Source organism: Drosophila nasuta, chromosome 2L (assembly GCF_023558535.2).
Source record: "Drosophila nasuta strain 15112-1781.00 chromosome 2L, ASM2355853v1, whole genome shotgun sequence".
Classification (NCBI taxonomy): Eukaryota; Metazoa; Arthropoda; class Insecta; order Diptera; family Drosophilidae; genus Drosophila; species Drosophila nasuta.
Genome location: NC_083455.1, coordinates 22514692 through 22529224, shown reverse-complemented (window position 1 = coordinate 22529224; position 14533 = coordinate 22514692). Strand labels below are relative to the sequence as shown.

At 36.4% G+C, this 14533-nt stretch overlaps 1 protein-coding gene across 1 annotated transcript in view; it reads right to left on the bottom strand.

Annotated features, from left to right (window-relative positions):
* Positions 1–5570: 5570 nt before the first annotated feature.
* LOC132798295 (UDP-glucosyltransferase 2) overlaps positions 5571–14533 on the bottom strand; it is a 41355-nt gene continuing 32392 nt past the window's right edge. The window contains exons 2-4 of the mRNA XM_060810108.1: positions 9099–9132; positions 7056–7308; positions 5571–6987 (exon numbers count right to left, since the gene is read on the bottom strand). Of these exons, the coding sequence (XP_060666091.1) occupies positions 5651–6987; positions 7056–7308; positions 9099–9132 (1624 nt within the window). The 3' untranslated portion in view covers positions 5571–5650. The remainder of the gene's footprint in view (positions 6988–7055; positions 7309–9098; positions 9133–14533) is intronic.

The following is a 14533-nucleotide window of genomic DNA, read 5'->3' as shown; positions in this document are numbered from 1 at the left end:
AGCAGACTCACTTTTGCGGTCAGACAATTTCGGCCAATTTGAAGTCATTTAAGCCGCATTGTTGGCACATTTTCCATCCGATATCTACCATATGCGTATATATTGCATATAATCTGATACACGTCTCTACAATATATATTTTTAACACCTTTTGTGTGCAGCTCGGCTTTTGTGCCTTGTGAAAGGAGTCACGCGCTTTGTGTCGCTTATTATTATTTTTGTAATTTGCACAAGAAAAAAAAAACAACACATCGCCGAAAAGCTGAAGAAAAAAAAAATAACCTGAGTGAAGAGGCAAATATTTATTGCTGTCGAAGCATCGTCGAGACGCGACGCGAGGCATCGCTGCAAACAAGTTATTCGACTGAAGCTGGGAGCTGAAGTCTCTCCTCTCCAAAAACAACAAAAAAAAGCAACAAAAATAACACAACTGAATTGGACTGGGTCTTGGGTCTGCCAACGACTCCTGCTGTGTGATGTAAGCTCTAGCAAAGGTCTCGCCGCTGTTGGGCAATGCATACTTCAATCTACTATGCTTCGTTATTTTTTTTTTCCCCTACTTTTTTTTCGGTTCAGTTCAGTTAATAGCGTCTGCGGGGCTTGCTGGTGGGCGTTGCATGAATTTGAATTCAGATTGTGAATAACATCTAAATCTTTTTGATGGGCATCCCCAAGGTGCAGACAAGCCGGGCCGACAGTGGGGACAATGGGAAAGCTAGAGAGTTGAGCTTGTGTGATGTGTGGTAAAGTGAAGAGTTGTTGAAAGTACGCCCATAGTCATTGTTAATATGCATCTCAAACATTTCGCTTAGTATGCGAACGCTAATTCGTTGGGCCAATAAGGGGCGGCAGGTGTCTCATCAATTGCAGAGATGCCATCGCAATTGTCAACTTAGAAACGCCATAAAATCCCAAAATGATGTGGTTGCTAATTAAAATCAGCCAAAATCATTTAGAGTTGTGTTCACGCGTTTTTGTGGTTTACAAAATGTGCGTTACACCGGACTTCACCTCATCGATTACAGCATCAAATCTGATCTGAGTCTGGAAGCCCTTCACACCCGCTTCGTTTACTTTTGCCATCAAAATTATCATAAAGAATCAGCTCATCTAATTGAATCAACAAACAAGTCTGTATTCGCACTTAGAAATCAACTTGGAAGCCACTCAATTAATTCAAATTGCATATTTAAATAAGCTAAGATAAGCACAGAGAATGTCTTATAAATATAGAAAACAAAATAAATGTTATGCATAATAAAAAAGTTGCAAAAATAGCATTGACATAGTTTGATTTTAAATAAGGAAATTTAAGCAGAAAATGAATAATTGTTAAGCCGACGAAAAGTATCATTTGAAACGTTGATTAAATAAAAGAATTTTATGTGCGCTGTTGAAATCTCATTAAAATGTTTCTTCAATTCAATTTTCTAGCAACGAAAAGAGGTGCAACATTGCACACCTTTCAAGTCAATTATTATTTTTCATTTTGCTTAATACCATTAAATGCGAGGGTGTGAATCTGCTTAGTATGATGAAAATTACTTAAATTGACAGAGTAATTTAGAAACATATTATTTTAGCTCTATTGAAAGCAACCAACGAATTTGTTGTATTGTATTAGAGATAGAAATAGATAATTTACCAGTTCAAAAGTATTTTAGCTTCAAGTCTGAAGACATTAATGGCTCTGGCTCATCTGGATGATGTATTCGTTATTTCAACAAAATAATAATAATAATAATTTTATCGTCAGGATAAATATATGTCAAAACTCGGATTGAGGTCACCTCTATTGATAGTAATAATCGTATATATATAACAATCACGAATATATATGTGTTATTACATTTCATATATAGCCTAATATGAACTGAATGCTATTTTGGCGATATTTCTGCAAGCCCAATAAAGTTATTATTGATATACAATCGCATACATTTTGATAACAAAAATTAAGTATTTTGTGTTAATGCAGGTCAACGTATTTACGATGCGTTGTTTGATTTGCATAATGGCAGCGCATTATGTTCACATTATGTTTTGCATCATTTGCAATAGTGGAAATCGGTAATCCACAATCCACAATCCACATACAAACACAACCGCAGTCGAAATCAGAAATCAACAACAACAAATGCACAACACAAAAGCCTTAACTTTCCAATCGAAGCGCAGGCAAATAAACAAACTGTTTAAAACGACACACAAAATGCCACAAGTTGTACAATGAAGAGTCGAAGAGTCAGGCGCCTGCCTCTTGACTTGGCTCGGCTCGACTCGTCTTGGCTTGGCTTTAGCTTCATGGCTAATGGACGCCCCTCACATGACCTTGCCGGGGCTTTAATTTGTCACCTCAGCTGACCAAAAAACAAAACAAACTAAAAAAAAAAATAGCGAGGAAAAAAAAAAGATTTCAAATTACATTTAAATGAGCATTTCTGCCACTCGCTTAATTACAAAGACGTACATAGTTACAACCACGTACCAACAACAAAATGCATAAACATTTATTAAAATATTAAAAAAAAAAAACACGAAATATTTAACAAAATGAGTAGGAAAAAAAAGACTGAAATAAATATCAACCATGAGCTGTGGCATCGCATCACGTGCTCTCAACTATCGTCGTCTTCATTTGACTTTTGACGGTCTTTTTTCTCTGTTTTTGGCCAACTCGCGACATTAGCGGCAGCAGGAACCCAAGCACAGATTTGGTAGTAGAAAAAAAAGCGACAGTCTTAAGAAGAAATACACAAAAGTTGTTGGTTTGGTTTGTCATTTGTTTTTTGTTATTGGCTTTGCGGTATTTTGTTTTTTTTTTGTTGTTGTCTTTTCGATTTTCGATTTTATTGGGCTCATGTGACTTGTTTTAATTTCAAATTCATCGACGCAAATAATTCGACTGCAATACGAAATGCCATAAATTAATATTTTTGGCGTACTTGCTAATTTTCAATACGGATGTGTGAAGGCGTCTCTCACCTCTCGGTCAGCAGCAGCAACGTCGCGTCAGCTTTTACAGATGTCAATTTGTCTGATCTTTCGCACTCCAAAAAATCCTTCAAACATCTTTTATTGCATTCGCTTTTACGGCGAGTGCTAAAAAAGTCATAGCTTCGTCATAGTTTTATGTAAATTTTTGGCTAGAATCATAAAGCCGGTTTCCACTTATAGTTGGCTTGGCGCCTCTGATTATATAATTTGAACTTGATGGCGGTTCTTTTTTATTTTTCGTTTATTTGATATGTTTTTTTTTTTTTGGATTTTTGATTTTGTGTCCAATTCTTCGTAACTGTGAAGTGGCCCATAAAGTATTCTATTTCGATTTCGCGTGCCAGGCACTAATTCCATCACTCATCTCACACTCGGAACTCTCGATGAGTGGTGTCTGTCTTCTCTAAAGGGGGCCCCAAGTTCGTAGTACTCGATCGCACTGATATGTGAGCTTAGGTATAGGTCCGGTTTTGGTTTCTTAATTACGTAAAGAAATTCAAATCTTATTTTAATGATATTTAACGCAAAAATGCACGACATTTACCTTATAAAATAACAGGTGATTAAGTACCGTTAACCTAACACAAAAATTCAAAAAAATGCAAATAACAAAAAGAAGAAGAAAAAACACATACATACAAAGTTGCCTCCGAAAAGTCAGTCAAGTGTTGTTTATTTTGTTGTATGTAGGGCCCCCACTTTACATCTATTTGCATTGGCGGCGGCAGCCAAGAGACATCAAAGAGGTCAATTAATATATGTATCATTAAAATTTCAATTTATTATCGAACAACATAAGAGGCATCAAATTAAAACAATAACAATAACAAAAGATGCGCCAAATATGCGTACAGTCTCTTTTTTTTCTTCACCACTTGGCTCAACCGGTACGAACGGGTACAGGGCATCAGACATATAACTGACTGACTGATCGTAACAGCAACAACAACAACAACAGTAACCACAGCCACCTCAGCAGCAACAGCGTTGGTTATTAACAATGGAGACGCACTTGAACCTTCACAAGGTGACCGCACAGTGAAAGTATGCGATGCATGTGACATAAACCAGGCGACAATGCGAATTTTGTGAATGGTCCAAATGAGGAATAAATGGAAGAGCAGCAGCTCAAGACATGTAGAGAAAAACAGAGATGATGTTGGCAGACGGAAGCGAAACTTGTAGAATCAGTTATATCACATGACTAGATCAGTACTATGTCTAAACAATAAATTATAATATGTCTGAGAGCATGGCGAATAATCTGAATACAAATAGCTATTGAAATGATTGATAGATTGTCGAATGGAGCTCGGATGAAGCAGAGAAAGTCTCGTACCAACCAAAAGACTGATACACAACGGTCAGAGAGTGAGCTTGCAAGATCTTTAAAGACAATATGACAATTAACCCCAAAAAACTTTCCACTTCATGCACTTTCAAGGACACAATTCAGAGCAAATTTTGAAGTAACTTCAAGTGAAAACCAAACCAAATTTGTTGCGGTATTGAGGACAACTTAAATAATATAATATTAGGCTCACCATGACTTTCTATTCCCAATTTTCAACAGTAGTTTTTAAATATCTGCCTCGACAATCAGCCCTTTAGCCAGTTGGCTAACACGCCTCTTGATTGTCGGCCACTTTTGTTCTGCCATTGATAGACAGCATACGTAGTGCTGTCTATAGATTTTCAATATGCTAAGCGACAATTCGCTACACAGACTTTGGCCAACGAAAGAACGTGCATTGTGTGGGCGTTTTATGATCTTTGAATTGTGTCTGCCAGTTCGTGATTGTTGCCAGCCAACAGCCAACAGCCAACAGGCAAAACACTCAGCACAAAATATGCCATGTGATTTTAATATTTATTTGTATTTTTTCACTTTTCAAGTTTTTCTATTTGCCTATTTCGATTTAATTAATTGGGACATAAATTATTCATGGAAAATAAATATATACTAGATAAAACTGGGCAACAACAGCAAATGGCAGCCGCCTTCACGTGTTGAGGTAGCCACAAATGCTTTAAAATAGAGAAGACACTCTATCGACAGAGGAACTATTCTATAATTCTAATGTTATAAGTTCATCGTTGTTAGCAAGCAATAGTTTTTTAGTTTATAGTTTAACTGGGAATAACAAGAAATGCAGAGAATGTGAATTAAACATTATTTTAAACAGCAGAACTTATGTGAACTTTAAACTTCAATATAACGTGGCCGTTAAGTGAAATTTCATTGATGGGCTAAGGCATGAATGTATTAAATTAAGTCACCCGAAAGTCTGCAACACATTCTTATTTATTTTCCATTCCATTATCAAACAATTTTTGAGGCAGCCCAAAAGTAGGCAATGAATATTATCTTAGACGGCAGCTGTGCTAAATTTGATCTAAATTATCTAAGAATGTCGTTATAAAATAAAGCATGGAAATGAAAATATGCATAGAGAAGCACGGACTACCTTGAACCTTAAAATATCATTTAAAATGTCAAAATTTACTAGATTTAAATTTACAACCATATCTTAAAAATATTACCATCCCACATTAAAACGCATTTCTTACTTTTCTAAAATTATATCACCTTATATTTGTTGCAAATACAACATACTAATAACTAAGACAACATTATAATTTGGAAGACTATTTACAATTGCTTCTTGGCTCTTTGGGCCTGGGCAGTGGCTGCATTTGCTGTCCACATTTTATGAACCTTCCGCAACATGCGCCAGGGCAGATAAACCGTCAAAAGCAGAGCCAACAATGCGCAGCCCAAGACGTCGAGTAGCAAATACTGATAAAGTGGCATAAAGGCTCCCTGCGATTTCAGGTGTCTCGCTCCGCGATGTCTGATGATATATTCGATCCAGAAACTGGCCTCATCCAACGGATGTATCGCATTGTCACGGAAACGCTGGGAAACCTCCAGCGCGCTGCGTTTGTATTGCGGCTCATAGATGAGAGTCTCGATGTTTTGCACCATTTCGTCCACAGTAAACTTGGAGAAGACCAAGGAACGAGCGTAACCCTCACGCACTGACTTAATGGTATTCCTATGCTGATCTCCGTACAGCGGAATGCACAACATTGGCACACCCCAGTAGATGCCTTCCTGAGTGCCAAAGATGCCGCCGTGGGTAATGAAGAGTTTTACATTCGGATGTGCCAGGATGTCATTCTGTGGCATCCACTTGCTTATCATTACATTCGAGGGCAATTGACCAATCGAAGCATTTTCATATTTCCACAACACCTTCTGCTTCAGTTTGCCAAAAGCCTGCAGTATCTGGGCCGTCTTCTCGGGCGGCATATCCGTGCTTTTCATGTACGAACCCAAGCTGAAGTAAACCACGCCATGTGTGGCATTATCCAGAAAGTTTTGCATGTCCGTTGGCAACTTTTTTGCTGTCTGAATATGCGCTCCGCCCACATTGATAAGACCTGGCATGCTGGGACGCGGCAAGTCCACGCTGCGATGACTGTTGATCAGCATCAGCGAAATGTTGCGCTCCAAGTCATGGACATGCGGCAAAGCACCGTTGATGACATTTCCGAAATATTTCTCGGCCAGTTGCTGCATTTTGGGCAGATAATACCAACGCCGCATAATGGCATCGTATAGCGATAGATATGTGTTGTAAACACGCTGCGAGAACGTCATCTGATCCGTGTGTGACAGCAACAAGTGAGGTATGAATGACCAAGGTGTCACCAAGCCCATGGCATGATCCATATTATCCGCATAGCCCATGGTGCCAATGGTCGCCACAGGACACGCAAATTTCTTGCCAAACATGAGGAACGCCTCATGGAAGAACTGCTCCAAAATAACCAGATCAAAGTGCTCGTCCTTGCTGTCGATGAGACGTTTCAACTGCGCATCCTGCAGCGCATGTTCTGTCGTCATCAGCCCAATTTGCCACCACATTTGCAAATTCTGAAAGTCGCTGGCAAACTGCATGTTGAAGATGTTCTTCTTGGGAACTAAAGGAGCACCCATCGATAGATTAGTTAAAGCAACGAAAATGATTTCATTTATAGCATTTACTCACAGTGCTTGGGTATATCAAATGACGGACTAATTATGATTTCAGTTAGATTCTCATGTGGTGTTTTAGTAGGATGATTGTTTACACTGGTCACATGATGTCCACGCTTCAGCAGATCGCGCTGAAAGTGCTCCAGCCACATCCAGTGACTTGGAGCTGGAAATGGACCCATAAACAGTATGCGAGCCGCATTGCAGCTGAGTCCACACATCGCCAGCAAACAGATCCCTATTAAAGATCTCAACTGCAGCTGCATCTACAATTAGCATTTTAATATGTCAGTCAACATTACTTTGTCAGATTATCATACAGTTTAGTCAGATTCGCAATAGCTTTAACATCGTTATCTTTATTTGCATAAACGAGTTAAATTGCCAAATGGAATTAAAGCTGTTTGATCTTTAAGCAGACGTAGAATTATCAACACGATAGAATATACTTCCTTATTATTCGTCGTCTTTTTACGGATTGCATGTCTTGGGATTAACTTTACGAGTTACACTGATTTTGTTTACAGCTTTGCAGTGGGCAGTAAAACAATATCAGGAAGCACTTAACGCATTGATGGATAGATCTCGATGAGGACGACTAGTTAAATAGTTATCTGTCTAGCACTTAAAAATAAGGTTGTCTATAGTCAAGTCGATTGATGAGTCTATAGAAAACTCAATGCAAACAAGGTGACAAAAGCTTCGTTGGTCTCGTTTCTACAATTGTTATCAGCACAATTATTTATTTTGTCAACAAAGACGATATTTATATTATAAATGTGTTATCAACACATAGTCTGGGTCAAACTCAACATAAATTCGCATGAAAATATCATTTATCTGTCACCGAAATAATCGATTGAATGTCAACAATAAATAACTAATAAATATTTGATAATAAACAATCGATGAAAATAACAATTGAAAGGGTATTTAAAGACCAACATACAAATTATAGATTTGAATACTTTGATCTGCATTTCTTGATCTGAATGTTTGATTGAAATGCAACAGGTAAATAAAATTTCATCATTAATAAATTAATAAATTATTCACTTCATTTATGAATTGCGCATAAAAAGTAGATTGGACTGCATTCTTTTAACCACTTATATGGTTCGCCTTTAATTGGGCGTGTGTTTCACCTAATTAATACATAGAGAGAATTGTTTAACTAATTTCATTCTGCAACGACTCGCAGCAAGTAATATATGTCATTTGGGTTGTCTACGCGATTTTCAAATTCTTTAAAGCTGCAACTTTGACTTTTATCACCGTATTGTCACACACGTATAATTATTTTATTTACAATTCACTGTTTGTTTAGCTGTCGTTCTATTTAACAAAAAAAAGTGCAAATTAAATGAACGCTATTCGGCATTGAATGTCACATATAGTACATGAGTAATATGTGTGCGATTATATATATTTATTTCGATTGCAGTACACTTTTTCTATTAAATTTCGTGTTCATTTTCCTTCTCGTTTTACTGTTATATTAAATAGCTGAATTTTAGTGTGAGTTGTTTATGGAGTTGCTTCAATGCACCTGCTCTATACTGAGTTCTAAGTGCCAAGGTTCTCGTCTAACGATTCTAACCAGACTGCAACTATAAACATAATTGCCTGTAATATAATATTTTTGTGTCTAATTGGCAAATTAGTGATGATTTGCTTGTGGATGGACTTTAACAAATGTTTAACGATCCACATACTTGAGGTGAACAAAGGCACATTTAAATTTATGGGAATTTGTTTACTTTTATACGCGAATTTATTCTTCTTCAAGTATATAATATAAATTTTGATATATTGTAAAGTGCAGTTCATTTTATATTTATATATATTTTTTATATTTATTGTAGCAATTATTTTTAATAATCTATTCAATTTTGGTCAAAGTTTCTCAACAATTATATTGTACTTTAAGAGTACTTCTACTTTGTTGATTTAAAATTCTATTTGCGTCTGCTTAACTTATTTGATCCAATATATTTTCTATAGCAGCCACGATTAATATTCCATTTTCAACACTTCCTTATTTTGTTGTATTTACTTTGCTTCCTTTCAGATTTTGCGGGTAATTTAAACTGTTGCGTGTTGATTATGTAGATATAATTGAGTTACTGTTTTTTTTTTGTGCACAAATGCACAAGTTATTCACTTTGCCAAACACGTCCGCTGTGCAACGAGTTTCAGTTATCACTGACTGATCCAAGCACAACGCGAACACCTTAACTTTCTTGCTTAATCACAGACCGACTGAGATCGAGACTGAGACGCCGGCAGCTGCATCGGCAACGAAGTCAACTGCGACTGCGACTGCGACTGCAACGATTTGAGTAAGCTACAATCAAAGACAATTTAGGCGCAAAATCAAAAGCAAATACAAATAGAATGATTAACTACATACAGACGTGAGCATATATATATTTGCTTTTGTTTGTGTTTTCGTCAACCGGCAAGAATTTCAATTCAGCCCTGGCATTGAGACGTGCAAAAACAATGCAAAATTGTCGCGAATATATTAGATTGTTATCCAAGATACCCTATAAAACCAGATAAGCTCAACCATTTAAAATAAATCAGCTATTGCAGCACTTCTAATAATAAATTTCTAAATTTCTTTTAATCTTTTTTGTAGGGTATCTTTCAGTTCAGCACTTTCAATTATCAACCATTTTTTTGTATTATAGCTGTGGCTATCGACTGCTTGTCGGATTCGTAATTATATGTACGATTCAGAAGTGTGTGTTTTTGGTTTTTGTGATCACTTGATTGCCACACACTCGAGAAATCATTGGAGAGATGTTGCCAAAATAATTGCAGTAGAACAGATCTCAATTGATCAATACGATCAATACGATTTGAATTGAATCGATTCGATTCATACGTGTCTCACATGTGACTGATGCACGTGCCAGATGGCAATTAGATCTAGATTCTAGTGTCGATCAACAAGTTCAACAACCAATTCACAGTTCCGTTAACTGCATTAAAAAGTAAAAGCAAACATTTTGACAAAGATGCATAAATAATTAATAACATTTTGTTTTGCCAACCAGTTTGTTGTCGTTCTCATGTCATTGAACCTATCAACAAACCCGAATCAACTTGATCCGCTCCTCAATTTATTTGGCAAATTGGCGAATTTCTGGAATACTTTGCTTAAGTCGCGTGCATCAGCTTAGAATTTACTCTTTGTTCAATATAATATTTGTTTATATTTGTAAATTTGTCATCATTAAAATAAAGAAATAAAGAGCCCAAATCTTTGTGAATTTCAAATAAATTACTTGCTAATAAAACTGGTCTGTATATAAATCAAATCTTTCTTTGAAAAAAAATGCAACCAAAATGACGAATTAGGGATTAAATCAATGACAAATAAGGCTTTGCTTATAAATAAATTTAAAAACAATACTTTTATGTAAGACGGCAATTAGTGTTAAAGTCTCCGAATAATAGAGACGCATTTAAATTTATCGAACTTGGGATTTCCTAATAGAAAACCCTCAAGCATTTCCTTTTCACGAGAAATCGATAATAAATCCGTTTGATTCAAACAATTAAATAAATCTAACGTTCGTTGAGAAAATCGTGCGCCAGCAATGAACGTCAATTAAATTATATATATATTCTTTTAATAGAATCCGAATAATTTCTTACGCTTTTTTTCATATCAGTTTTAATGCGCAATTTTAACTACGTCTGCTGATAAGAAAGAAAGTCTTCAAAGCTTATGAGCTTATTAACTGAGGCTAATGACACCAAGACAAAAGACTTAGACATAATCAAAATGTTGTGAATTTAATTGCGAGCAAACACAGACGACGACTGCCCGAAAAATATGATTAAATGTGCCACAAATTAATAAAAATGTAAAGGAAATGTCAGACAAAACCCGAAAAAAGCCCAAAACTGAAGAAACCGAAACATTTCAATGACAATTGGCACGCTTCACTGAAGCGAGCCACAAGGAAACATCAGCAGCAACTCAGGGGGAAGTCGGAGTGGCGGCAGGGCGTGGGCGATGATGAACTGCCCAACCCAGGCCAAGCAAGTCAGTCACTCACTCACTCACTCCCGACCGGAGTAGCTCCGTCTTTGGCTGGCCAAGAAACGGCACTTTTGATGCATGCGGCGAGTTCATTCACAAGCAGCAAAGGCACAAAATGTGGCTACGGTGCAATGAAATTGAATTGCGTGTAGCGAAATGTGTCGAACGAGTCGCAAAGACAGAGAGGGAACGAGAGTTGGAGTATGACTGCCGCACGCAGAGGCAACGCGTCAAACGGTGGCATAAAGATACTTTGTAGCCAAGATAAATTAGCCTACAGATGCGAGCGAGCATCAAGTCCAGCTCGCAACAAATTCTAAAAGATTTAATCAGCAAATAAATTAAGTTTCCAAAGAAAAAAAGGAGACGTTATCTATGCCAGCAGTTGATCAGTAAGTGAATCTGAATTGAGAAAATCTCTTAGAGAAATGTGCTGTCATTTCGTGCTTCAAATTATTATCAGCTCAAGGAATTTGTCAGTAACTTCCTTCAACAATTTATTCCTTTGAGAAACACAAGTTTGTTTAGATATAAAAGAAATTTCAATGCTTTTATTGACTTTAATGCCACATTTCAATCTTTTTTACTTAGTTCCGTTTCAGATCACAAAAAAGTCACAAATTTATTGGCAATATTTCGAAACCATAATTTCAATCGTCCCAAAATTAAATTTGTCAGTAATTTCCTTTAACAATTTCTTCCTTTTAAGAACTCAAATTAGCTGTGTGAATTATAAAGAAGTATTATAAAATTCAATGCAATAATTCTAATGTCATCCATTTAATTTAATTTTTACGCAGTAAATTTGTCAATAACTTCCTCTCAAAATTGTCGACACACTCATCAAATATTAATAATATCATTGAAAACATTTTAAAGCAATCCATGAACAGAATGTTCAATCTTTTACGAGGTGCAAACTATAAATTGCCCAAAAGCAGATGACATCAATTGATGCTCGATTTGTGCCCACGCACTGTGATCATCATTTGGCTTGACATCCCGTTGAGCCCAACCCAAATGTAATGGCCAAATGATGGCCACCCAAACAAAAGCAAACAATTTGTTAGTTTGCGCCAATTTAATGTTTACTTTGCACTTCAAGCCCATCGACCAATTTGGGCAAATCAAATACAGATACCTAAAACGAAAACGTTTGTGCGTTGTGTGATCTATTAGAACTGGGAAAACCTTTGTCTGAGATACTCTGTGTCGACCGTATGCCATTTGTATAGCTGCACTTATTTGTTCGCTTCTATCTATCAATTAAAGCAGCTCGCGTTTTCCCAGGCGCGTTTTAGATAAAGCGGGGAGAACACCACGCACTAGCACACACACGCACAATCACACACATAGAAGCATACACACACATGCACCCACCCTAAGAGAACACAAGCCCAAGTCCAAATGATGACACTGCTGAATTCAACGGAATCTATTTGTTCCATGGCGTTTCAAGCGGCAATTAAAAATTTCACCAAAATCGAACGGTTGCGCATGATTAGTGCACGAATTTGAGAAGCGAAATTTTTTAAAAAAATACCCTGTAGAAATTGACAAAAGTCTTGTACACTAAATGTAGTTTAGGGTATTCGTAGGAATATAATAGTAAAAGCAGAAAAAAAATTAGATCTCAATCAAAAAGTTCTCTATGTAAATAGGTACATTATATACTAAATGGATAAATTCAGTGTATGAAAACTTAACAAATCTTCAGTACTCCATTAAAATACTCTTGTTTTATTGCAGATCAACATTCGTAAGAATTTAATAGTAAAAGCAGAAAAAAAGGAAAAATAAGATCTCTATCAATATGTTCTCTAGTTAAATACATTATACACTTAATGGATAAATTCAGTACATGAATGCATAAATGCATAAAAAAAATAAGATCTCTATTAAAAATTTATAGGATAATCTCTAGTTAAATACATTATATAGTTATGTTAAACTTAATAAATCTTCAGTACTCAATTAAATCACTCTGTTTTATTGCAAATCAACAGACGCCAATGTCTTTCTAATTCGGAAGAATTAAGAAGAATTTAATAGTAAAAGCAGAAAAAAATAAAGAAATTAGATCTCTATCAAGAAGTTCTAGGTTAATCTCTAGTTAATAACTTAATGGATAAATTTAGAACTCTATTGAAATACTCTTGTTTTATTGAAGATCAGCAAACTCTAATGTCTTTCTAATTCGGATTCGTAAGAATTTAATAGTAAAAGCAGAAAAAAGAAAAAAAAATAAGATCAAAAAAATTCTAGGATAATCTCTAGTTAACATAATGTATTTAACTGAATGGATAAATTCAAATTTATGCAATTCTATTTATTATATTTATTTAATAAAATGGAATCATAAAATTAAGTATTTTTCCAATGAACAGACACTTCAAACCTATCTGAGGGTATTTGCCTGTCGACCAACATTAACTGCTGCAGCAGGAATGTCGATCGACGCCCGCATTGGCGGATCGGAGCACTAAACATTGAGTCAGCGGGTGGTCGACGCTGCTAGACAGAAGAGAAGAGAGAGGCTGAACGAGACTTGCAACATGACTGTTGATAGTTCTGTAATGGGTTATTCGAGTTGCAAACGGGGCGGGAAGCGGGGGGTTTGTTTTGGCAGCCGTGTCAGCAAATATGACGAGCAGCCAGGCAGGCTGTCAATGTGTCAATATTAATTTAATATGTCAAAAATAAAATGATGCTCGGCAGGCAATTTAAAATACGAGCTCTAATGGGACACATGAGACGCGTACCGCACAAATAAAGTTGTAAAACAGGATGGGAATAAACTCAAGTGGTGCTGCAAGGATGTGAATAGGTTGCTACAAATTGTGCTGCTACACATTAAGCTACATATTAAGCATGACAATGACCTCGACTTCTATGCAGTTGCTTGAGCCTATAACAATTTGTTAATGAGCAAATTACATGGTATTTGCGCATAAATTTCTAATTCGAATTCCTCGTAAATTACACGCAATACACGCCCTAAAATTGTGATTCTTGTCGAACACGCAGGAGAAAACGCCCCCATCCCAAGACAACAACGGAAAACTGTTGATGCGTAAAAGGATGCACCCCAATATCGAACGGAATAGTTTGAAGGTAAGTGCAAGTACTTATCATCATTTCCTTTCGAGATATGAGAGAGTCTTGCTAGGGTTGTCAGCTCTCATCGAATATGCATTTGTTGCATTATAAACAGACAAATTTATGGACATATTTCAATGTCATGGCATAGATAACAGCACTCGGCGAGGCAGGCAACTTCAATTCGTATCGCACGTGTGCATTCGCTTGTTTAGTTTTCCCCTGACTTTAAATTATACTATATGGTATGCTTGTGGCTTTATCGCCGATTTGTTATCGAATACTGCGTGTTGCATGCAGCAGCAGCAGGCGAAGTAAAAGGAGGCAACGTT